Here is a 27898-nt window from a genome sequence, read left to right as displayed (position 1 = left end):
ACAGTAAAAAAAAAAAGAAAAAAAAACAGTATCTAATCACAGAAAGTTTCCACTCATGTTAGGTCCATACTTGTCCGTGAAGCTGCACAATGAAAAAGTCATTAATTGGGTTCTGTAGTACAGTCTGATTTCATGTGAGACATTAGGAGGTGAGGAGACCTTTCAGATTGTACAAAAGCAGAGCTTGACAAAGTTCACATTTTTAGCCTTATTCTTGGAGGTCCGGCAAGAGTTGAAAATAATGCCATCCTGAAATGAGCGATGTAAGCTCCAACTGCGAAATGACGTCCAATGTGCATTTCCTTCTTGTGAAGCACAGCGAGCAGAGCTGCAGAAAACACTTTCAGACACACTGACCTGTCTTGTAAAGCTCTAACCTTCTTGATCTTTTCCTGAATGTAAAGTGTGACTGATGTTAACCTTAATCGTGTGGTATGTCCTTCAATTCAACCCCATGAGTGGAGCAGTCAGGAGTGAACTGCCATCCACACCTGAATACTGGACTAAATGTGTGTATCTGATAGTGAGGTCTCCTGTTCACTGACTGACACTGACGAGAAGGACCAGTGAGGAATAAAGAGCACATCACGGCGCTCACAGGAACCAACTCCGCCTTCAGAAAAGAAAGCACACTCTAATGCACACTCTGCTGCAGATACTTCAGCCTTCAAAAGGCAGCGACAGCAGCAGCCACACAGTAATCACTTCCAGTGAAAGTGACGTCTTTTCAGGCACTGGTGCCGTCATTCTCAGCGGCTCGGCTCTCGCTGGCTGTGGTTCCATGGTGATGAGGGTAGGAGGGGGTCTCAGACACATCTCGCTGGCTGCTGTGCCCGGAGTGGCCGTCTATCTGATGGAGGCTGCTGTGAGTCGACAGCGGGTGGTTGAGACGTGGCATGCTGCCATGGAAACTGTTCTTCTCTGTTCCCCGGTAAACCATGCTGTCACTCCTGAGACAGAACGGGACACAGATGAGGATTCGAGAGGAAGAAAGAGAGGAGAGACTCATTCTAATCACAAGCACACCATCTGACAGACAGAGCCATGTGGAAATCCAGCTCTACCTGTCATCCCGAGTGCGGCGCAGGCTGCCATGGTAGCTGGCTTTGCTGTGGACACTGCTGGCTTTACTCCTGTAGATGTGGGCTGTCCGTGGTGACTTCTTACGGGCTCATCAAGGTCATCAAGCACAGCTAAATGGGTGGAGGAGGCATGGGTGGAGGTGCCCTTGGAAAACATAAGTCACAACAAGGTGAGGCTCAGATGGGAAATTACAGTGACATGAGTTAAAGCTTCAGGCTATATAAACACTTTTAATAATTTGCTGGTTTGAAAACACAGTTACTGCTTTTGTTTCTAACGGCAAATTCTTACATGAAGCCTGAAAATGTGAATGAATGAACTGATTGCTTGTGAAAAAGAAAAAATCTATCTTGTTACTTTCATACCTGAGTGGATGTTCCTCTGGACTTTCTAATGATGGGGGTGTTTGGCTCACGAAGCAGAGACTGAGCAAAGTCGGGTTGCTCTTGCAGCACCTGGCGAGACTCATTTACCCCACTGCTGCAGCGGCAAAGAGCAGAGAGGGGAGGGGGAAGGAGGAGAGACGCAGGTAAAATGGATTACCAGGGCAGATCAAGACAGTATACGGAGAGGTTGTAGGACATTTAGGCTGTGGAGGAAGGAATATAAGTAGCAGGAACATTTGGAAAATGAGATTGGGAAAATTAATGCACTGGAGGGTGTGGGGGTACAGCTAAGGGGGATACCGATACACAAAGTAGTTTATGAAGTAAATGGAAACATGAAAAACAGCACAAGGAGATACGTATTTTCTCTGTATCCATCAGAAGTACATCCACACTATATCAAAAAATACACACAAAAAAAAAAAAACATAAAGAGTGAATACTTACTCCTTGCGTCTGCGTCCATGTAGGAAGCTGGCCCATTCAAAACAAGTCTTCTTGCTGCCCACCCAGAACACAGAGGGAATCCCCACCACTAACATCATAAGGTATTTAATCAGGAACACAACCACGGCTGGCCTGCTTGTCTCCTCCACCTGAAAGCAAAAATATTGCATATCCACTCAACAATCTGCTGAATGGCAGACTACCAAATAAAGATACAAGAGAAAAACACTTAACATTTTTACTGGAGCTCTAAAGCTTTGAATGCTTCGGAGACTACTCGTTCATTAGGAAGACTAAAAGTGCATTCAACAGTGACTGTTGTTTTTAGCTCAGCCAGTCATTTTGAGTGATGGCAGAGCAGAGAAGAAGTAATCCCAGAAAAACCCAGCTGCTCCTGCAGCTGAACACAAACTCAATTGCACAACAACTGGTTTCTATCACGTTCCACTTGAAGTTTACAGTAGCAGCCAGCAGAGGGCAACAGTTTGCAGTGGAAATAACACTACTGAATCCAAAACTTTTAATTTTCTCAAAATCCACTGTTGATGTTCTGAAACACAACCCCAAAAAATGCAATGAATTTATAAACACAAACAAAGACAAACTTCAGGGATCATGCAGCACTCTTACATGCAACTCATTCCAAACTCATGGTTTCATCTCTCTGAAAGATACTTGACTCTGAAGGACCATCAAGCACACAGGGACTGCTGTGTTAGCAACAAAAGTCTTTTGTGAACAAACCATTACTCTTACTTTGGGTGGTCTTTAAGAGCTCTACTTTTTCAGACATGTTCCATTAGCATGAGGAGGAAAGATGTTCCTGAGAAGTATTTAGTGACAAATGATCTAAGCAGTCATGATACCGCCCCAGTGACTAGTGGGGGTCAACACTTTCAGTGGGCTTCAGTGTTTTTTGGTTGAAAAAATAACTTTGGGACTAGATGAATCAGTATGTAGCTTAAGTTTGTCTTGCTCATGCTGAGATCAAATGTCTCAGATTTGGGTTCTGAGATAAACCAGGCAGTTTTAGGCCATCAGTTACCTACCACCCATGAGCACAAACATGCACTCGAACTCCAAAAATGCCAAAAGAATCTTCAATTATCCAAAAACATGAAATTGTACCCTCTCCCACACATGCAAACATTTGCTCACAGAACCTCCTCCAGGGCAAAGTTCAAGCAGAATACAGCAATATTGAGATTCCACAGCTACAATAGGACATAGGAGGGTCCCTCCTCATGAGCACGCGCGCGCGCGCGCACACACACACACACACACACACACACACACACACACACACACACACACACACACACACACACACACACACACACACACACACACACACACCACACACACACACACACACACACACACACACACACACACACACACACACACACACACACACACAGCTACAGACATGAACACATACACTAACAAGTAACTTAAGCTGCTGCAGCTGCCTCGCCATTCCATCATATGATTTGCCCGCTGCTCATTATGAGCCCTTTCCATCGTCAGGATACCGTAACTGTACTCCAATTTAATCATTTAAAAAATCCAAAACATGAAGATTTTTTTTTTATTCCTCTGTCTTACTTGCCAAGCTGATGAATTTTTTGCGATGCTTTATGTCCAAATTTGTGACAGGAGCCTGATGGAGTGTGTTTGTGTCTGCACTCTCACATTTATCTAGATATTCATATATCAGCTGGCTGCATAAAACGGCACACTCCCACCACTCTCCTTAGCCGCTACAAAGCCCTCACAGTGTACAGGCAGCAGAGCATGACTATACAAGTCCCCGTAAGAAAGGCAGCGACTGAGCACAATGAAGACTGACAGTAACATGCAAACGTTTGAAAATCATCTGCAAGAGCAAAAGACAACAGAGTATCAAGCAAAACTAAAACGGTAGAATAGTTTAACGTTTCTGAGAGCTGTATTAGCTGAGCTAATAACTGGTACTACTCCCTACTCCACTGCTTGCCAAATAGCTACTCACAAGATCACAAAAACAATCTGATTAACTAAGGAATTCAGTTTTGTGGATGTGCATACACAAGGTTTATATATATATTGTGTATATTTTTATGCGTTAAAATCCACCCAAAATGATCTTTAAACTTCAGTCAGGGTTTATAAGACACAACGTACTGACTGAACGGACATGGAATGTTGCTTCTAACAATGCTAGAATACATACTACATTATTGCATTTATGAAAAATACTACAGGCTGCAAAAAATTCTGCTTTTGTTAGTGTTTTCCCCAACATTGTTTGGAAAAAACAGGTAGGACTTCAGATTGCATTATTCAGGTTGCTTATCACAAGCTTTTCTAACATAGGGAATTTACTATGAACATTTTTAAGATTACTCATAGTTGTGGACTTCAAAACAACACTTTTTTTTTGTTGTTTGCAAAACATTTTTTTTTTCCACATTAAGTCATTGTACTGCATTTACAGCTTAATTGTTTCTTGGTCCGGACATGTTCACCATACAAGCAAACAGACACCTGTGCTCTTCCAGTCTAATGAGGAGAGACGCACACTGTATCCTCTGAGGTACACACCTGACCTCAGCACTTCACACAAATTAACTCTGGCAGCTGATAGCAGAGTGTGAGTGACTGAGACGCACAGGGCCGTGCTAGAAACCCAGCTGTCAACCCTGGGTGTGTTTGTTTACAGTATCTGACAGAAAATACTGAGAAGTGATTTGTTCTGAAACACAAACACAGTTTAATAGTAACTTTGATAAACTACTTAAAGCTTTTTGATCTAAGTAAAACAGTTGTGGTGGGTGCAACTAGAGTTTAATTTCACTTTTATTTGTACTGACTGGACCACTCTCCATACCTTGTAAGGACAGGGGATGTGATAGCGCCTGCAGTTCTCGTCCATCCAGGTCGTTTCCCAAATGCCGCGGTATGTGTGCTCGTAAATGTAGCACCCAATCACCGTCAGCAGAGGGACCAGGTAGAGCACCGAGAACACGCCCATTCGGATCATGAACTTGACTAGTTTGGTCTGGTTCTCCTTCTCGAGGGGGATCTCCATGCGCACCCGGTTAAGAGCAACAATGCCTACTAGAAGCAGAGAGACGCCAACCTGGAGACAGGAAGATGAAGTAGAAGAGGAATCTTAGTGATAGATCCCATCATTTAAAATGAATCATTGCACTTTAAAGACCCGGATGACTGAGAGACCAACATACAATGTGTACTTGTTATGTACGCATCCATCTTACTCCACACTCGTATCTATCCAGCCACCCATTAATCTCTTCACTCAACCATCCATCCTTCCATCCCACTCATCACTTCTTTCATCCACCCACCCACCCACTCATTTATCTTCTGACTGTACTCACCGCCACATTCAGGCAGAGTGGTGCCAGAACAAACCACCTCAGGGCCTCTATGTCATATATCCCTATGAAACACACTCCGCTGATCCCATCACCCTCGATTTTATTCAGGGCCAACAGGGTGACGGTCAGGGCCCCTGGAAGGCCCCAGGCAACAGCATGGAAGAGGAGAGCTTTCTTCTCAATGGCTTCGCTGCCCCATTTAGGCACAGCAGCCAGGAACCAAGTGATTGTCAGAATGACCCACCACACGCTGCCAGCCATGGTGAAGAAATAGAGTACCATGAAGAAAAGGGTGCATGCCTAAGAAAGGAGAGGGAGGACAACAGATCAATCAGCCACGGGACAAAACTGTTTCTGACTTAATTTCTGACCCACATATAATCATCTTTTATTATATAAAATGTGTTAGTTGCGCATCAGTATCACATGGACCAAAATAAAAATCTCACCTTGTTGTGTGAGCCCTGTGTTATGGTTGAAGCTCTGAACTGAGCGGGGCTGACTGCGTTGCACGCCACTCTGTCTTCCAACAGGAAACCCAGGAAGAAGACCAACGACACCATCACATAACACACGGCGTAAAAGATGATCGGACGCTCAGGGTATCGAAATCTGTTGTCAAAGAACACCGATTTAGTCATTCTGATCACATTGTTAATCTTATCTTGTGGCTTTTGCCATTACTATAAAACCAACTCTTCTATATCATATAGGATTCTGGCAGCAGCTACAAACATTTTTAAAATGCTCACAAATATTTTGATAAGTCACAAGTACTTTGTGTTTTGAAGTATAATGTCCAAGAAAATCATTATGAAATATTCAAACTAAACACGGAGGCATTCAAACCTTGTAACGTCAATGAGGAACGTCAGGAATGTGAAGAGTGTTGCGGACAGACAGACAATGGAGATGACTCCAATGAAGTATCGAGTGAAGGTCAGCTCCTGCTGGCTGAAAAACATTGAGGGACAAGGGGCGGAGCAGTCCTTTTTGCCCATAAAAGTGTAGCCCAGATCTGGGTCCACCTTGAGCTCTCTGGGACACCAGAAACCATAATCCCTCTGGACTGTCATGGATGACTGGTCAGTGGGTTCAGAGCCGGTCTGCAGGTCCTCTTGGCGAGGGTAGGGCTCGTCACAATCTGGGAACCTGAAATGCAAAAAATCTGTCAGAAGATTTCAGTTCAGGTTTCAGTATGAGCTCAACGAATTCAAAGATACAGTATGAAAAGACAGGAGGAAGAATAGGTGGAAGCACAGCCTGTGTTTTGAGGCTGGGAAAGCGGAAATCATCCTAAAAAGTAGAAGCACAGCCTTACTATAGTCATATTACAGTATATGCTTTGTTCTACTTGGAATGACACAGTGATCACCATGAAATCAGTAGTTACATTTGTGACAACAACTTTACATACCCTGGCAGAATGTGTGATTTATTTTTTTGGCCATTTATGTAGAGAATATGAATGCTAAGACAAAAACTTTATTTTAAGTCATGATTAGTAGTTTGGTGAAGCCATTTATTGTCAAACAACTGTGTTTACTCTTTCTAAACCATAATGACTACAGAAGCTGTTGCACCTCTGCAGGACTCATACCTGCTGCACTCCATGTCGTCTGGCCAGGACAATCCAAAAATCTCCATGAGTTTGTGACACTCATCCTTGGCTCGCAGGCAGAGGGATCGACACGGCATGGACACCCGGCCATATGTGGTGCAGACAGGAGCGTACAGGGCACACAGGAACATCCTTAGGTCGGGACTGCACACCAGGTTCACCATGGGGTGAAATGGCTGTGAAGGAGACACAGATAGAACATTTAATTGGAAATGTTGGCAATTTATGCATTAATCTGCAGCAGTAACAACAAGACACATGCTGTTGCAACATACACAAGGCTCAAAGCGTCACCTGTAAACATTTGCGCAACTGCATGCAGGCACACCAAAGTGTAGACAAGCTTGTTATTAAACCTGTCACACAAGTGGGAAAGCCTGCGCATGGCATTAACACACACACACACACATAAATATGTATATATAGACCTGTATCTACACACAGGCTCAGAAAAAAGTGAACCGCTATCAGTGGCACCGTTGAGGAGGCTCATATTTAACCTGAAATAGCCATCAAAGAGGACGGAGGGAAAGTGAGAGGGAGGACAAATGTGCACCAACTCTTCTACGCTAACTCAGACGACTGCTCAATATTTCCATCAATATTTAGAAGCCTATGAAATATGTATGGCCATATTACCAAGCACCTCTTTGAAGTGAGGGACAGCAACGCAAGACCTCTGAAGGTTGAGCCGAAGCTGTGTGCCAGTAAATTGAGCAAACAAACAGCAGGCTTCGCACACTATAGAATACATACCGTGTTTCCTGTAGGTTTAGATTAAAGGTCAGGGAGTAGAGCAAGTGACCTTCAGGCTGCTGGTTAAAATCAACAGACGGATGGGGAAAACGTGTCTGGGAAAACCTTCAGCTTTATATTTAACAGCGACTCCTGACACACAGCCTTGAGAAAAAGGGAATTTTTTTTTTCTACCTTTTGTGGCATCTTTCTGACATGCTGCACAAAAACACCAGAGCAGAGATGGATTCACTCGGAGAATGTCACCCTACTGCAACATGTTTTTTGTGTGGAACAAGCTGGAGATTATCCTTTGAGAAAGTGGTTACTTCTGCAGAGCTAAATTATGCATCAGTTTGTGCCCAAAAACTTGCTGCACCATCAGATTAAAATTAGGCACTCAATAATGAAAACTGCACCGCAGGAGATGATAAAACTCTAAATACGATTCATGAAGTGAACACAGATCTGAAGAGATCATAATTCCCTCTGTTTCTCAGCAACTCAGGAGTTAAAATGGACGATGAGATTCTGGTAGCAGGACTCAGAACCAGAATCTCATAACCAGTTCTGGCTGGTGTTCCTGAAATTCAGATTTAAAATCCTGTTTCAGTATAATGAGGTTCATTAAACCAATGATAACCCAATAAATAGTACACTATTTTTCCTGCATTTAGTTTATAAAACTTTTCTTTTGAACTTCAAGTACTATTTGAAGATCACTCCGCTTTAAAAAAAAAGAAAAAACTTACTACCCCTGTCAGCATGGTGAAAATATTTTACTGATGCCCTCATAAATTAAAACGACCATCAATATTACGTGTACAGTGAGCAGTTCTGCAGAGTGACCTGCATCTATTCAGCTTTTTAAAACTTCATTGCGTGACGGTCGAGTTTTCAATGCAGCATTGACGAGGCGTAACGAAGAAATCAGAGCAGAACCACAAAAGCAATCAATGGAGACGACAGCAAATAAAGAAAACATTTAGCATAACTTTACACAACACTGCACATTGTGTGCATGTGTGCAATATGTGTTCACGTGACACAAAACACTGCACTTAAATTGATTGCTGACAACAAAGGCTACAATATGTGCTTAGAGGCTATGAGTGCATTTGTGCAGATATCCATGCATGAATGGGTGTGTGTGTGTGTGTGTGTGTGTGTGTGTGTGTGTGTGTGTGTGTGTGTGTGTGTGTGTGTGTGTGTGTGTGTGTGTGTGTGTGTGTGTGTGTGTGTGTGTGTGTGCCTGGCCTTGTGTGTATGTTTTGATCGTTCTCGATTGCTGTGCTCTAGATATGCACATTGGAGAAATGCTCCACCAGTAAATGGGTGCATTGGTGCATGATCTCTCTGACACAGTTTTGAGCATTGAAAAACACATGTAAAGTGTGTGTGCACACACCACTTTGCCTCACTCAATAATTCATTCATTGTACAACTTACGTATAGTCTTTAGAGTTTGAACGTGATGTTGGTCAGAGCTACGTTGTGTCAAGAGGTGAAGTTTAGTTATAATTCCAATGTTAGCAAATGGGAGACAAATCATAAAATGAAATATATCCTGGTGACCTGGTCAGTTCAGAACTGCTGTGGCTTCCACGAGTATAGAAAACCACAACAAAATGATCACACACAGTTCAGCTCAGCAATTTGTCCCAGTTCAGCACCAGTTAACAATCGATAATGTTTGAAGGACTTCCCTCTGATATTAATTTCATAAAGCTGAGGACTGGGTGAAGATGTACTGAAAGATGTTGTTGAAAATGCTCCAAATGCACTTAATACAAACACATTTCTTTTTGTTGAAATATGTAAAAAAAAAAAAAAAAAAAAAAAAATGTAATCTTGAATGGAATGACCAAACAATGCAGTGACTGCATTTCGGGTGGTGATGTAAAGTAAGGTTTAAAACCATCCCAGTTCTGTTTGTGTGACCACTGTAAACTGGGTGGATTGTGTGACACCCAACACTGTGTCGAGTAAAGATAAACACAAATAAAAGAGAACAAAATTACAGGTAAATGTGTGAGGGAAAATTGGGATTTTTATTACAATATGAAGGTTTTCTGCTGGCGCCAGCATAAACTGATGTGGCTATCAATCTGCTGAATGTTTTTTTGTGTGCCTGTCTGTCCAGTGTGTGTGTGTGTGTGTGTGTGTCTCAGTCATGCTTTTGGTATGAGCCTCAGGCCACATTTAAATGAGTGGTAGCTGGTTTCTGCATGAATGTCTCCCTGTATTGAAAAATATGATGTTTTTTCATATCTGTACACTAACTCCACAGTAAATATGTCTGCAACTCCTTTTTAAATTGTGTACTTGTGTGTGCCATTTTTCTTGTATTTAGTGTGCGTCCCAGATATTATAATTTCTAGAGTGTGAAGCTGAGCGAGTCCTGTGTGCCTGCACAAGTCTTCACATGTGTTCACTTATCTGTGTGCAATTATTCTGACAGTCAGGGCAATTGCCCCCATCTCCCACCACAAAGAGAATATTGATATTAAGTGGCCTAACTGTGCCACCCAGCACGAGAGGAGGGGGATGGCAGCCAGTCTTGCGTAGAGGACAACTTAAGTGAATTGCCTGGCATTTTGTGTGTCAGTTGTGATGGACGAGAAGGGAAAGGAAAGAAGAAAATCCTGTAAACGTGGCCTCGGGGAGAAGCCAAACTCATGCTAAAACACAGTCAAAAGGGTGAGGAGGGCGTACGATGGTAAGAGGACAGATAGTGCATCAGCTTCCTGAAATTGATTACACTCCCAGAATGTTCTCTCTTTCCTGTCTTCAGTCAATCTACTCTAATCACTTCACTTGTTTCCTGTCATTAAAGACAACAGGTCCACACTGTATCTGAGGCTTGGAGGCCCTGTAAGGTCAACTAATCAAATCCAAACCATGCACCTGCTCTGAGGCCCTTGGCTCTTACTGGAATATCACCAATAAATTAGATAGCAGCATTTTGAACTTGGTTGCAAAATAACGTAATCACACAAGGCTCTGCTCTGACAATGAGACGAATGTATAGACCAATACGGCATTCAAACATGTCCGGTTTGACATCATACTTGCAAATAACAGACAAGTGGTTTCTCTTGGCCACAAATTTTTCTTTGTCCACATTTTCCTCACTCCTATCTACTCTTTCACTGAGCGTTCGCCATTGCGACTGTAGTCTACATAGTGGGCGGGCATGTAGGGCAGTAGAGTTACATCTGGTTAATCGGATATACTGGATGAACGCAAACAGCATGAAAGCACATGAACATGTAGTTTAGTTAGTCTCTAGCGACGTGGCTGCCCGACTGCAAATTTTCATTTGTCAATGAACAAGTCACTGGGAAAAAAACTACAAAGCAAATATGTGTATTATTTCAAGAGCGATGAGGTTTATAAGTTAAATAATAAATAAAAAAAAACTGAAGTATAAAACAAAAGATAGAATTACCAGAGGTTATGTAAATAACATGCTTTTGAAACGCCTATCTATCATCCAATACTTATCCCTGACATGTCACCCACGCAAGCTGCAAACAACATGAACAATGGTTTGACCTCCGTCACTGGGAAACTATATTTATCATAAATATTTTAATGTTCACGAATTCAGCCTTCACAAGTACCTTTTTCTCAAACAAGAGCGACTGCAGTGCGTGGGAAATTGTGTGCTTTTTAGAGCACGCCAAAGGTGCAGTTGGAGGGTGTTCTTTCCATTGAGCTGATTAACTCAAACTGTCATTGAAGCATTTGAACTATATTGGTAGAACACAGCATTTAATTGCCATCAAGTAAAATATCAGTGAGTCACTGCAAAAAAATTGAACAGAATAAATAGATTGAATGTGTGAGAAGGTGCACCATACATATTTAAACATTTGTGAGCATTCAAAATGAAAAGGGAAATGAGAAACCGCGTGTGTGTGTGTGTGTGTGTGTGAGTGTGTATATGTGTGTGTGTTTTTAACACAGCTGAAAATAAGGGGGGAAAAAAACCCTGACTGGTCCACCTCTTATTCAATAGAGGGATTAAGTTTCTTTCTTTGCACTCCCTCTTTCCAAAGGAACCCGGGGGGAGGGAGCGAGAAAGAAACTGAAGGGGGAAAAAAAGCTCTAAGTAAAAAAATCAACAAAGAAAAACTGAGAGGAAGACAGTGAGAGACGTGATTAGCGGTCACGTAATGCAAGCAATTATACCTCTGGAATACAGGAGCTACAATGCAATCACTGCTTTAAAGCAGAAAAAGAGAGACCGCGGCAGAAAATAGAGGATTTCTCACCAAATTCAGAGATGTAATTACGTGCTTTAAAAAATAAACCTTTCTGGACAAATGACAAAGTGAGCTTTGTGGTTTTATTAACAACTCTGCAGTTCATAATCTCAAACAATATATCCAAGTAATCACACTTTTAAAAGCTTAAGAGCTTCTCTTATTTCTTCCTCTATCTTTTGTAAGCGTATGGTGGAGGATAAAAAGATCATCTAAATCATAAGGAAAACATAAATGTTTGAATTTTTTGGAATCTGTGACATATTTGGGTAATCTGTTTAGCGAGTAAGTGTTCTTCTGTGTGTGCATGCACACAAACACACAAGTAGTTTTTTTTTTGTGCTTGAGGCAGTAGTAGGAAATCCAGTTAGCCGACTCTGCAGAAACGAGCTCACTTTGTCAAGTGCAATAGGAGGAGGTGTAGCAAAGAGGGAGCGAGGGACGGAGGGAATAAAGAAGAAAACTGGAGTGGAAAGGAGAAAAGAGAGGAGGTTTCTTGGTGGATTAGAGAGTCAAATGGATTGGAAGGACTGTTTAGAGTGAGAGAACCCCCCCCCCCCCCCCCCCCCCCCACACACACACACACACACACACACACACACACACACACTTCCTGAAACTGTCACCAGCTTTGTGTTGTGGTCAGATCAAGGTGACAGGTTGTTGGGTCGAAGCCTCCAAAGAAACGGCGCTTGCAGCAGTACTTTCTCAAATAAAAAAAAACCTTTGCACTCACAGTACTTCTCTTTAATGTGTGTGCAAAAAAGAAACTGAATAATTTACCTAATGCACACCTTGTATTTATATTAATGCAGTCTGCAGATTTTCCAGTTTCTGGCTGTTATGTGCTGTTCAAAGAGTGCTTTTCTTTTTTTTACCTCAGCTATCATGCTGGAAAATCTGCTAAATCTGTAAAATTTGAAAGCACTAAAATGTTGATCTTTTAACATCTGGGTAGGAGGAGCTGGCATTTTCACATCTTTAGATGAGGGAAATCTGGCTTTTTATAACTAAACCTCCGCACAGTCCATCTGGACATATCATCCTCACATGCTCTGGGTTTCTCTTCCCTCTTCTGGTGCCATCTCTGTTCTCTCCGTCTCACACCATAACTCACTCTCCAATCAGTCTGTGAGGCCCTGCAGGACAAATGCTGTCAAACCGCATTAGCTCTACCTCCATTAGCAGGCTACAACATAACATCCCTTTAACATCCTCTCTGCAGAAGGTGGGAGAACAAAACACTACAATTCACTCTTTTTCCGTCTGCGCCTCGTTCCTGCCACTTGATCCTTTTATTACTTCTCCTTACACTCAAACTATTATCAGCATGTTCCTTTAAAAGCGTTGATGCATCGGAGTTAATTAAACTCTCTTTCTTTCTCCCTCCACTATTTGAGAAGTGTATTGTTGCATTTCACAGTGAAGTTGCAATTACAATTATGCTCTATTACTGCCTGTTCTTCACACCATCCCACCATTTATTTTCAATTTTATTATCTAAAAAAGCTGCTTTTTTTTTTTTGCTGTCTCAAAAATTCCGAATCTCCAAATTTACGGACTGGATCCAGGATCGGGGAACACTGTGTAGCTGTTCACTCCACAATGCAGACATGGCAAACGTGTCTGTCGATAATTTCACACCACAACACACAGACACACACTCTGGCTGTGTGCCTGCCTCCCCTCTTTTCTCTCCTGCTTGTGAGAGACAGGCGTTGGCCATGAAAAGATGAACTAGGCGCACTCTGATGCTCTTCTCCCTAATCTCTGAAAAGACAGTGAGAAAAGGGGCACCGTTCTCTCACACTCTATCCTTTTCATTCATTTGTTCGTTTATCCGTGTCCGTCCATCGTTCAGTCAGAAGGACCAGATAAAGCCATTAATGGTATTCCCCTTCACGTTTACTTCCCCTCCTCCTCTCCTCCCATATTCATCCACCTGTATTCATTTCTTATTTTTCTTGCCTCCAATTTACGCTTCACAATTACGCTGCCATCCGCTTGCCTTTATGCGCATTTGCTTTTTTTTCTTCGCTATCATCAGTATTCATTGACTTCTCTTTCCTTTTCATCATGTAATTTCATGCTTGAAAAAAAAAAAGGGGGGGGGGGGGGGTATTTAGCACCACTTTGTCAATCACACTGTCTCTCTTTCAGGTCCGACATCCATTATCCTGAGCAGTCAAACTGCTTCTAATATATCTCAATGTACTACACATTAAAAAAAAAAAAAAAAACGTTTTAAATGATTTACCAGGAATTAATGAAGCTAATCAATGACAAGCAATTTCACATTTGCTACCAATTTTAATTTCCGTCTAACTTTCTGATTTCTGAATTCTTTTTTTCTTGTTAACTTGAGAAAATCATTGCATGCCCCTGTAAAAGCTAAAGTAAAATGTAAACTCTTCAAATTGGTTGACAAATGTCTTCAGTGAAGGTATTGAATTTAGAAATTACTTTGTGAATTTGCATTGCTCCATGGCATTGTAATGGCCCAAAGGTAAAACAGGCTTTTCTCCTCTGCAAATATGTCTGGGAAAAAAAAGTGGGTTGTTGGATTTGGTTTCTCGTATGAAGCTCCGATGGCTGCTCTGCATAATAATGGAGCTGATCTGCTGACACCTGACTGAGTCGGTCACAGATGTGGACAATGAATGGCGATTCGGTGATCATAGACGGGAGATGAGAAAGCAGCTACAGACGCTTGAATGTTGTTAACAAGGCGTCAAAGGGTTTAAAATGCTGCATAACAAATGCTTTGGGTGGCCTTTGGAAGGAGCAGGCAGAACTGGAACATAAGAGTAAGGATAGCTGGAGCAAAATCTGCAGAAGGAACAGACTGAGCACGCTGTTGACTTCATATAAGAGTGTATGAAATATCTGAGAAGTTCAGCATAGATGTACAGTTAAACATGCCCAATAAGGAGTTGCTTAATTCCATAAAGCATATTTGTACCATTATGGTTTTTGCTATTAATGAAGATTAGAAGTATCAGATTTGCTTTAAAGTTTATAATTTTATGTTTATATTGTAAATGTGCTGATTTAAATTAATAGTGTTCTGACAGATTGGAGCTTGTTTCTCTGGTTATTAATCTAACTGATGATATATCTGTTTAAAGTGAAGTCATCGCCACTGCAGTAATTTCCAAATAGACCAAGCATAATATTATTTGTGGGCTTGATGTGTTTTGCTGACAAGTTAGAAAAAAACTGCATTCTTCTCTAAACAAGCAGGTGGTAAACAAAACAATAGTATGAATGAACAAAACCTAATATAAAAGTAGGTTGGTTGAGGCCAGCAGTTACAGGCTTAATCATCTGCTATAACAATCTTTTTTGTTTGTTTTTTACTCTGAGATGAACTATCAATCATCCACAGTGTAGTTTAGAATAGCTTTTTTCACTCATTCACTCACTCAAGTCTGTCATGTCTGTCTTCACCAGACAACAGTGAACAAACCAAAAAATTGCAGGATGACTTTCCAGTCGGCTGTGAGTCTGAAACTCACACCGAATAATTATAGTACTAAGCTGTGTTTTCATTCATGTAGATGGAGTTTGTCAAATACATCATGTTGGTAGACGAAAACAACACTGATATCACAGATTAAAAAGGCTCTTTAGCTATTTCAAATCTTCAGAAACAATCAGGACTCCATGGAAACGTGCAAACTTTTAATAAAAAAAAAAAATCTCAAGTATGAATTACCTCTTTCCTTTGTATTTGTACTTGCTCACTCCACCTCCTTTCCAGAACATGCACTCATCATCCAATTTCCTTCTCCTCCCCTCCCCTGCCAGCATGTGTCCCTCCATTCTTCCTATTCCTTCTCTGCCTATTTAACTACCATGGCAACAGGTGATGTGGACACTCTCACAGGACCATGTCTCATCGTGTATAATGCTCACACACACACACACACACAGCAGTGGTAGGACTCCTTTAAAGTGTGAGCCATCCAAAAAGTATAGCACACACGCTTGTACAAGAAGCGACAAAGAGAAAGTGTGAAAGTGAGAATGAAAGAAAGTGAGAGGTGTAGGAGAGCGGGTCGAATGAAATGACAGAGATGTAGATGGGAAGCAAAGTGTGACAATGGAGCTGATTCAGATCACCCACACACTTCTTAGCGCAATCCAAACCGGCTGTGCGTGTCCATCTGCTTCACACATACATGCAGTGTATGATTTGTTCCTGTTAGACAAAAACATTCTGTAGCATCTGAGGAATCAAGATTTTTTGATACAACCATGTACTTCTTCTCATATTGCACAGTTAACATCTGAAATCTGGAATTTTTCAACTATAGAATTTCCAATTCACTGTGCCCATTCACAGTTAGACAAACAACATTTTTTTCACAATAAATAATCCACAAATCAACAAATTACATAGTCTAAATATAATCTCATCTTCTGTTAAAAGGTTGTGTGGTTAGCGTATTGTGAATCTACGATGTCTATGCTGGATTGTCACTTCGCGAAAAACTTCAAGAAACAGTAAAGATAAAAATTAAACGTCTGTAGAGACTTTTTTAAAAAAAAAAACCATCTGGTTAAAGCAAAAACTTCATTTTTAGCTGGCTCAACAGGATGTTCATTTTTATATCAAAATAACATGACAAACAACTTACTTTATAAAATAGTAACAAAAACCCTTGATCTTTAAAAACATCAAGTCAGTTCTCCCTTGTTTGCAAGGATTTTAGGTGTTTAAAAAAATGCAATCCACATTTATAGCAGCTATTTTGAGAGTAAAGGGTTGTGGGAGACCTGATAAGTGCACAATTATTAGCAGCAGAGCTTTAAAAGCTGAAGCCGGTTCTGCTCCGCAGTATGCAGAAAATGTTGGAGCCGCCTTGTGTTGAGTGGCTTTGCGTGACAAGGGGATCAATGATTGTGTGTGTACATGTTTGTGTGTACGGTAGTGTGAATCTGGGCTTAGCATGGAGGGTTAAACATCACTCACCAGCCACACACACACTTCCACACGCAGCTCGCAGCTGGGTCAGGAGTTCAGATTAAAACCATAAGACACGGATAACCTATTTTATTTATCGTATCAAGCTGAACACCGGGAAGTTCAACACAGTGTGAAGGAGCACACAGTATACAAAAACTGCACTGTGCGCCATTCAGACACATCTGAGGTGCATGAAAAGACACACAGCAGCCCCGATGACAGATTAACCAACTTAGTCGACATGAAAAAGCAGGTCGGACAACAAACTAAAATCTGGAAGGTATGCAAGAAGCAGACAAAAAAAAAAAAAAAAAGATGAAACACACATTAGATTTATCATTTGTGATTCAGTACAAACTAGTAAAGATGGGAAAGTGCTATTTCATACTCTCCTGACGAGTGACGAGCAAAAATTATTTTCTAGTAAAAGTTACAGATATCTAGAAATTCAACATTGTTGCACAGGAAAGGTTCTCTGGGTACTATGTCATGAAAATTTATAACACATTGGATTTTTTTTGGGAACCAACATAAATAACCAGAAAACTAAGATAAATAGCCCGAACAATAACAAACTGTAAGTTTACCAAGATACACTATGCTGCCAAAAGTATTTGTCCAGCAGCCCAAATCATTGAATTCAGGTGTTCCAATCACTTCCTCTGACAAGTGTAATAAATCAAACACCCAGGCATGCAGACGATTTCAACAGTTCAACCAACATTTGTGAAAGAATGGGTCGCTCTCAGGAGCTCAGTGAGTTTCAGCATGGTACAGCTATATGATGCCACCTTGTGCAATAAGTCCAGCAGTGACATTCCCTCACTTCTAAATATTCCACAATCAAATGTTAGCAGTAAGATAATAAGGTGGATGAAACTGAAACAACAGCAACTCAGCCACGAAGTGGTCGGCTACGAAAAATCACAGAGTGAGGTTGACAGAAGCTGAGGCACAGTGTGCTGAGGTCTCCAATTTTTTGTAAAGTCAAAACCTACAGAGCTTTAAACTTGAAGTGATCTTCAAATTAACTGAAGAACAGCATGTTGAGAGCTTCATGGAGGGTTTCTATGGCCAAGCAGCTGCATCCAAGCCTGACATGAAGCGCAAAGCGTTGGATGCAGAAGTGTAAAGCACTGGACCAATCATGCTGAGGCTGAGTCTTAGTTTTGTCGGGGGAGCTGCACTCATCTCACTGCATTGTACCAAGAGTAGAGTTTGGTGGAGGCGGGATCATGGTGTGGGCTTGCTTTTCAGGAGCTGAGCTCAGTCTCTTCGGTCCCATAGAAGTAACAGAAAGCTTCATCATATCAAGATATTTTGGACAATTGCGTGCTCCCACTTTTGTGGAAACAGTTTGGAGACGGTTCCTTCCCGTTCCAACATGACTGCACACTAGTCCACAAACCAGAGTCCATAAAGACATGAATGAGGCAGTTTGGTGTTGAAGGACTTGACTGGCTTGTAGAGTCCTGACCAGAACTCGATAAGACACTTTTGGGATGAATGAGAGCAGAGCCAGGTATTCTCATCCCATATCATCATAACCTTTGTAATGATCAAACCAAGCATGAGGTTGCGTGTTAGTGAAAGCAAGATTTACCACTTAAACCTAGGCAAGATTCACACCAGATAGTGTGAACTAGAGGGTGTATTTGGTGGATTCCAAATTGTAAATTAGCAGCAGTAGTCTGGTGTTACTTCGTTCACATCACCTTTCCGCATCAGACCAAAGACGAACAGGCTGGGGCGTCATGTTTCCATATATGACGACACAGGGACATGTATGAGTGTGACCAGGAAAGGGTTCATTGAACATGGCAGAAACATGACTATTGTTCTGTGTTGTGGATGGCTGAGATTCCATAAAGACATCAGAACAAATATTGAAGAGAAAGCAAAACTTACTTTTGCCCCAAGTTTGGCTGTGAATGTTTCTCTTTTGCCATGTTTGAACATGTGTGACATGCTCTGATAGTAGCACACAATGCAAAGCTGATCAGACAACAGCAGCCTCTCGGCTACAAGTTGTGGCAGACGCAGGGAATTTGGTCTGACGGGCAGCACTACAATCCGACTGCAGCCACTATGAGACCTCCTCTGTGGCCGTTCTATGAGCAACTGCTTTAGTCTGGCCCGAGTTTAGTTTTGCTTTCGCGCCGACGTAGCTGCACCGCACGCAACGAGTTTGACCCAAATGCAGACGATGTGGAAGCACCCCGAGACTCTCAGGCTGGTGGAGCTGATCTCAGCTGACTATGACTGAAGACAGACTGCTGTCGGTCTAGAACATAGTTGGTGATACCATACCAATATCAAAGAAAAACTACTGGGGTTTAGAGATCCCACCAACTATCTGTTCAAGTTTCAGTCTTTTAACGAGACTGAAACTTGAACAATTGTTTTCAATTCGCAAATGTCAGTTTGAAATATACAATATTATGGTCTTGATTCTTAAATCGATTTTGTCCCAATCTGTCCTACTTTAAACTGGAAATTACACTTTGACTCTAAGCTTTTATCATCCAAACCTCAAAGTTGTTTCTAAAAGGAAGACAAAAAAACAAAACAAAACAAAACAAAAATACACCATCTCATTTTCTATCGCTGTGCTGCACACTGACAAAGATTTAAATTTCATATAGTGCAGTCACAAAGACAATCCATTAAGTTTGGGAATCCAATGCAACGCCTCACAGCTTCACACATAACTCCTGTTAATACTATACTTCCAGCAGGCTACACAGCAGTGTTTCAGCAAAACAAAATTTTGCCAATCGCGCCACAAATCTCTCTTTACGATGCATTGTGAGCCTGGATAAGCAGCATGGGCAGCTATGTAGATGGGAATAGTCTGCCAAAAAACAGCACCAGTCAGTGCCTTTGTTCTACGCATAAATAAATGATTGCTTCATTTAGGCTTGCAGCTTCAATAGGCTCTGTCAGAAAAAGCAGGGTAATCAAGAGTTCAATTGAAATAAACAGGAACTTTTAAATGAATAAGGACCTGCCTGTCTCTGCAGAATGAATGGGGCAATCGGCCTCTTCAGACGCACTGAACGCCATGAAAACGCATGCACGCACGCACGCACACACACACACACACACACACTCACAAAAACACACTTCTATAAAACCTAATTCTCTCTCCGGCATTCACAGGCACACAAAGAAAAAAAAACACAACAGACCACACTTAAGCAAAACAAGACTCGAACTCTCCACATTTGGCACGCACACACACTTTCAGCGGTGGGGACCTCCTGGCCCCACAATAACCCTTCTTACACAGAGCGGTCTTATTTTGAGGGACAGGAACCCATGGTGAGAGACACAGAAATAGCAGAGACAGTAGAGTCTGAGGACTTTAAACAACCTGTCACTCTGTCAGCATTTCCCTCCATTTAGTCTCTGACATTTTCTTTCTGCTCACATGCCCCACACATTTTCCTTTGAACACTTCATTCCTCTCTACCTCCTGCTCTTTTTGTGACCCCCACAGAATAATCCAGCTTGCTCACAAATTCTTACAGACTAAAACCCTTACTTTCAACCATGGTTTAGTTCCTGTTAGTATTCTCTCGGTACTATTAAAACAGCACTTTCAAGTAAAAGTAAACAAAATAGTGACTTGGGGTCATTAACAGCATGTGTACGGCTTGTATATTTCACATTTCACTTCTCTGGAGTGGGTGGAGCTATAAAACAAAGGTTGTTCCTGTGAAGAAATAAAGGCTCTTAGTGTGCTTTCACATAAATTAAAAACACAAAGGCCTGCCTGTCAGTTCAACACATTATTCTGTTGTCACCTGAGTGGAGTAGGGCATCCTCAGGACAGCACAAGTTCTGAAAATTATTTAATGAGCAAAATACGCCTGTTAAGTTTTCAGGGTTTCCTTTGGCATCACTATGCAAAGAATAATACTGGAGAAAAGCAAATGATGGTAATTTAGATTTGAACATCCTTCAGTTGAAGGACAGTTCCATTTTTAGCTTTTTAATGACAAATCAGTACAAACATGATTTGTTGTGCGATACATTTTAAATCTATTTTTCTGTATTTTGACTACCGTGTGGCACCAAAGAAAAGACTGTACATGACAGACATATGCATACATACACACACAGTGGTAGTCCATCCCTTATATTTTAACACACTGACAGAAATTACTAAACCTACAGAGCTAGTCTCAGCTGCTGATTAGTAGAAATTTAGACATGTGGAGTTGGGAAAAACTGCAAGAAAACATTATTTTTGGTCTAAATGCTGCATTAGCAAAAAGGGGGGGAGGAGGGTGTATTTTATCACAAATGTATTCAAACTGTCAGCAGTGGTTCATAAACGTAGGCGGTGGTGGAGCAGGAATGTAATTACCCATCAGCTGTGTGCGGTAGTTGGATTCATGGAGCTCACTTCGTCTCTACAAAAGCTTGATTTTTTCCTCAACTTGGATTTTGCAGCAGCCACGTAAAGCCAGAGACTGACAGCTGCATGTTTGCTTCACAAACTTTGCCCTCCATTGTAACCCAAATAAGCCTCTCTTTCAATCTCCCTGTTCTTCGGGGGGCAATTTAAAGTCATTCACTCCAGGAGATTGTGGCAGCATTCAAACTGGCTCAATGAAATCAGCGCAGCTTTCTGTTTTTCCAGACAGTCCCTCACAGTAATAGAGTTCAAACAATATTTCTGTGTCAATAGACATTTCAATTAATACCAAACATACATTTGCATCACAATCTTTGACTCATCTTTCCTTTAATTTCACCCTAATTCAGTCAGGTGGGATAATGTGGATAATGAAGACTGTTACAAGCAGAAAATGCCCTTTCTCTCATCTGAACTATGCTTGAGTGCAGACAATCTAATATCAACCCATTAGCTCAGGAGGAAACTCTGATCAAGCAGACATCTGAGCTCCAAAGACCTCAGGCACAATAACTCACATGGTGTATGCCTTTTCATTTATGTAATTGCACAAACAGCAGATAAAAATGGCAATGATAAGCTATATCTGTTTCACTATATGTGCAAAGGGAATGTCGAACACATCGACCCTCCGCTGCAAAGTTTCCTTTCACACATGATCAATTCAAAAGGTCTTTTCAAAATCATTTCAGCTAAATGATGACGTGGAGCTGAAAAAAGCAACCCAGTGTATGCTCTTCAGATATAAACCTGAATCTATGATTACAGGGAGGGAAATTGCTTCAGAAAAGCCCAACATTATGTGCAGGGTCTGAAATCATCTTCTGTTTTTAATGTAGATACACAATTCCAATGATGTCTCATGTGTAATTCTTTGTGTTCAACGAGCATGGACCTCAAGTAATGTCGTGACCTACTGCACATCCTCTGGGAACCATATTACCCTGCGGCAGATGGACCTACAGACTTTCAATACTTTCAGTTCAATACAGACAGAAAACCCAACTAAGCATGTGAGTGCAAACACGAAAGCATTCCTAAAAAAGAAAAAAAAAAAAAAAACACCCACAAAAAATATTTGTAATTCATTTGACACGTTCCTCTTTTAATTTCCCCTCTCATTCATTTCCCTTCTTAGGTTTCAGTCTTTGTCACGACTCTTCGCTCAGGTTTAATTGACTATTGTGGCAGATGGGCCGGTCGATGGTGTGTGGGAATCAATGTCATCATTGTGGAGCTGAGAGAGAGATTAGCAGCTAGTTAGCACAAGTGAGAGATGACAGCTGGTACCGTTAACTTCCCCCGTCACTCAAACAAGCACACAGGAAGTACTGCAGTACCGATAGCCCAGAGTGAGGCTCAAGACCGACACATGGAAGAAATATGGCCTCGTGTCTCAAGCTTGCTGCTACAATTCTGCACACTTGTGGTACAGAACATTCATTACGCACACCAATACATTATTTGTGTTGAGTAATTTCAAAGAAAGAAAAGCTATGTCAGGACGCAGGAGATAACATCTTGTGCTGATTAGATATTTTTTATTGAATGGACGGTACTAAAAACGGTACTAAAGTTTGTGGCAACTGCGTCCTAATTCCCACCTCAGATGGCTTGAGTTACTGTTGATTATAAATTCATAGCTTCAGTCTATGTGAAATAAGTAGCCACAAAAATAAAAGTAGCAGCTTTGCAGAGTGATCCGTCTCGTCGGTATGAAAGTTGAGACGCAAAAGCTTTGCCACTTGTGCAGAGCAAATATCCATCATGTATCTGACCCAAAAAATGACGACAACAGCTGCTGACAATGGCTCCAGTTTCATTAAAGCATCTGAAGATCTTCACGCCAATTTAGCAGCAGTTGTTTATTTGACATTATACAACAAAATTAATCTTAAGCAGGCACATACCAACAGATGCTTCTAAACCATTAATCACTTGGTCCATTAGAAAAAAAAAAAGGTTCTGGATTTTTTTTTTTAAGCAAAGCCACTGTGTTGTATCAGATTGTATGTTAAGAGTTAGCCATTAACAGTGTAATGTTAGCCACACAAGAACAACTGAATTATGTAAACATTGATTTTGCTGAACAAAAACATTTTCCTTTGCCAGTGTTTCTATAAGGCCAATATTTTCCTTATCTGAGCACGCAATAGCTTTTCCTTGTATGTGAACATTTCAGTGGAGAACAAACATCCATATGTTAACCCAGCTGTGCTGATGCACAGCTGCTTCAGAGCACAGCTCCAACTCAGTGAAGGCTCGACTGACACTGCAGTGACAAAAGCTACAAGCATTCATTAAGGCCAGGGAGGATTTGAGCTGTGTATGAACATAGTTACACACTGTATCAAAATTATATTGTAATTGGAATTAGCTTTCAGTAAAGGCAAATTCAGCAATATCAAATTTATCATCAAGTTTGTTTGATCTTGAATATCAAAACAAATTACAAATTATGAATAAAGTTTGACTCGCTTTTTAACAGAGCATCAGGACGAAATTGATTATTAACTTTATCAGGCCTAAAGTTTCTGTTCACTAAACAAATGCAGTTATGAACTCACTCTATATGTAAGTGATCATAGCAACACTGTGTAGAAAAAGGATCTTATATTTTCTGTGGGATTCCCAGCAGGACTGCCATGGCTGGTCAAAGCCGACTAGTGCAGGAAGTCAAACTGGGCTCATGTTGCTGCTCAGCCACCTTCAGAGAGCCGTCTCTTCCCTGACTGGAGGGACCGAAGGTGTCAGTTACTTGGCTCCTTCTTCATCTGGGTCAAACCAAGTTCAACAACAGACACTTCTTACAAACCCTGACACAGCGTGTTTTGACATGACACTGGGGAATCGGCTTGATTTGAACATTTGCACGGTGCTCAGCGCGCTGAGTGAATCCTCTGACTATAGGCTTGCGAGCATCCATTCAAAACATGCCGAGCAAATTCAAAGTGCATGTCTGTCAATCCAAAATAAAGCTGTTTTTACTAATCTCCCCATTTTTTTTTTCTAAAAGGCAAAACAAGCATCTGACAGTAGTGATCCCGACAGCCTCCTGCACTGCTCATTTTTACACGAAAAAAATGTTGGAAATCCCTCAATGATTAAATATTCAGAGAGCAGAACAGATAGCCTTTGCTTGATCTTTTGGCTGACATCCATTTGGTTTTTAACATGGGAAAATATGAAATGAGCAAGAATAAAACATTAAAAAACAAAATCCCAAAAGATTAAACAAAGAGCACAGCCAACAATGACCCTGTCTAAATTCATCTGCTTTTCAACACGAGTAATTTAATATGCCAACTATGAACAGCTGGAGGCAGTTTTAATCCAAACTGCAAAATCTGCTGCTCTTCTGTGTTTTTGGAAGCAAACCACAGGAGCATGATCGTCAAGACATGGGAAAAGCTATGCTTGTCAACATAGGAAGCAGGATTTTGAGTGACAGACTACATAAATAAAACATAGAAGAGGTATGATGAGTGCAATAACTCTCAATGAGTTTCTAATTTTAAAAGGACTGCTTCTTGCCTATAGGAAATTCTTTGTGTTTATGAAAAGGATAAACCTCAGTCTTAGTGAGAATTAGTCCTATCTTTACCACAACTAAGACAAGCCCTGATCCAGTTTTATACTTCTTCTTTGGACTTCACATAAATGTAAACAGATAATATCTTATTGAACAACACCTTATTTAATCTACTGGGAAGCAACAAAAGGACATGATATGAATGGGCCGCATGTGTCTAGCATAGCCCTCAGACAGTATGTAACCGAGCTGAAACCAATACTCACAGACTATTTTTTTCTAGCTAACATCCTGTCTTTCTGGTGTTTCTTACACCCAAAACAGGTTAAGAGTTCCTGGGAGAGCACATGCACAGACACACAGAGTTATGTGTCTGCGAGGAACAGCCAAAGTGACAAGATGAAGCAGAAAGATGAAGATCAACTGTCAAACTTTCTCAACTGTTTCCCCGTTCCATATAACGCTATGACACACAGTCACAGCGCATTCTAGAGCGACTAACTCAGAGCAATATTTAAACACTTAAGGAACAGGAAAAAAAAAACCTAATTGAAAATCTTGTCAATCTATTCTTCACAATGAAACATTCCATCAACTTAAGTCTTGCTCCTTTGTGTGTGCAGAACTATATTTGCAAACACCAAAATATAATCTGACATCAACCGATAGAAGAGAAAGACCAGAAGACTTCTGTAATCTGTTCAATGAGATTATGCTTGGGGAACCACCATTTTTTTTAATATATATATATATATATATATATATATATATATATATATATATATATATATATATATATATATATATATATATATATAAAATGGGAGGTTAACTCAGGTTACACTAGTGAGAATAAAGTATATCTAAATCCTAAAGGATAGTATTTGTCATAATAACTTCAATTTTTGATAAAACTACATCTGAGTCACTCTACATCCATGTCTTCACACTGCATGTAAAGTCCCTTTGTCCTTAACAGGTGCATGACACCTCAATGCGAAGCTCTGAGGGCTGCTGCTTTGCATTTGCTTCACCATTTCTACATCTTGCCCCTGAGACAAAGACCCCTGCATTTAGAGCGAAGGGGTCAGTTTTATTTAAACGCTTCAAAACACAATCTAGCACAATGCATGCTCCAAAACAACACCATCACCTCTCATTCACAGCAGCAACTATCACATTTCCACCGGGGCTGTGAAACACAGACACAATGCATGCCTTGGCTGAACGGCATACACAAACAACCTACCTCCATGGCCAGTGCGGCTGTTTGTTGGTCGTAGTGATTGAGGAGATTGGGCATAAAGGTGGTGTTGTAAGGCAGATCCTGGCACATTCGCAATCTGATGGGCTCACAGCTGAACTCACTGTGGCTCTCAATGAACTCCATATGAATGGAAAGAGCGGGTGTAACCAGAAAACAGAGGAGCAGAAAACAAGGCCTGAAGACATAACAGGCAGGAGCTGTTTGTCTGCATTTGATAGTTGCAGTTTGCGGAAGCCTGTCTGCAATACGCCATCGTCCAACAGGTGTTTCCATCTTAATGCGAGACATTTTCCCTTCCATTTAGGACTGAAGACACCATCACCTAGGCAGCCAATACACAGCCATCATTTCAAGCAATAGAGTCAAATATTTACTCCCAGTGGTTGAGGTAAACACAAGAGATCCACATGTGATGAAAAGAGGCTGGAGCACCCAGGATTTTTTTTTGCTGAGGAGTCACAGTTCATCAAACCACTCTGAATGGAGCTGCCTTTGTGTCAGTCTTCACACCGACCAATCGTTATCGCCACTGCTCTTCATTTAAACATTGCATGATTTCTCTGCACTGGATGGTACCCTCCTGGTCAAAACAGCGTCCTCTTGTTCCATTGTCAAACAGAGCAGCACGTCCTTGAAATAATAGCTCCACCGTCAGCCATCTGTTGGACATCTCAGGGTGTGTGCTCCGTTTCCACAGTTGGTCAAGGCTTCATCGTGGTGTTTTGCAGAATATTCAGTGAGATATTATATACATCTTGCTTTTTCACATGGACGTGGCCCACTGGACTGGATTCATCAAACAGGTCCTGCAGGTTTAAAACACAAAACAAAGATTACTAGTGAAATAAGACAGAGTGCTTGCTTAAAGTTTAGTGTATCTGACATTGTCTGTGATCAGCCACACCCATTTTCTTACATACAAGGATTAAAACATGACATGAAATCCACACCGGTCTCATAAGTAAAAGGTAGAGTTCTCGTGCGTGTTTAGCTTCCTGTAGAAAATTGGCCTTGGCTTGTGCCAGTGTCAGATTATCCTCATCTGCGGACGGGCTCAGGTTGCAGACCGAGAGCCGTTCAAAGCAGACCGCGGCTGCTCCTGAGAGTGTGAGCCGCTAATGTGAGCTCTCCACCTGCGGACGGTCACACACTCCCCCGCTCTCATGTGTGTGTGAGGAGGACCAGGCAACAGTAGCGCTCCCCTGCAATGTTTCACACATCAGCAGAGCGGCAGCGCTGGAAACTTTAAGCCAACGACGGAAAATTACATTTTCCCTATTTGAAAGAGCGATTTATAATGAAGTTTTAATTTACACGCGCGTCAAACTGCGCTCGGTTTCCGTTAGGCGCGCGCTCACCTTTCACCGAACAGCACAAACAGCGGCGGCAGCAGCAGCAGCAGTAGCTAGCGATAACGCAATTAAACTGCTCGCTAATTAAAGGAAACACCTGTGTGGCGGTGAGCGGTGCGGTGCGGTGCGGTGCAGCCCGCACTGAAGCGCTTCTCCATACAAAAAGAAATAAAAAAAAAGACACGTCTCAAAAAGAGCAAACCTTTCTCCAGACGTCTCCTCGCTGTTGTGAAGCAATATAATCGCATGCGATGTCACGCAGACTCCCGCTCTATCAATCCGTGTTTGTCACCGCAGCGTCTCCAGCCCCGCAGCAGCAGCAGCAGTCGCGCGCCGCCCGTGCACGGTTCCTCCGGGGTATTTAACTGTACCCTGCCCTCTGTGGCGAACTGGAACGAGCCCACGAGCTCCGTCTAACGC

General features: G+C 41.5%; 1 protein-coding gene across 1 annotated transcript; it reads right to left on the bottom strand.

Annotated features, from left to right (window-relative positions):
• Positions 1-27898, bottom strand: LOC115387758 (frizzled-3-like). Its single transcript, XM_030090607.1, is given in 12 exon segments — positions 1-950; positions 1065-1137; positions 1140-1227; positions 1449-1563; positions 1917-2065; positions 4789-5040; positions 5303-5602; positions 5752-5914; positions 6152-6454; positions 6903-7099; positions 26109-26932; positions 27681-27898. Coding segments are annotated over 11 exon segments (2181 nt in total). The 5' UTR covers positions 26427-26932; positions 27681-27898; the 3' UTR covers positions 1-727.

This window comes from Salarias fasciatus, chromosome 1, assembly GCF_902148845.1.
Source record: "Salarias fasciatus chromosome 1, fSalaFa1.1, whole genome shotgun sequence".
Lineage (NCBI taxonomy): Eukaryota > Metazoa > Chordata > Actinopteri > Blenniiformes > Blenniidae > Salarias > Salarias fasciatus.
Note: the sequence above shows the minus strand (reverse complement) of the source record. Positions and strands in the feature narration are given on the sequence as shown.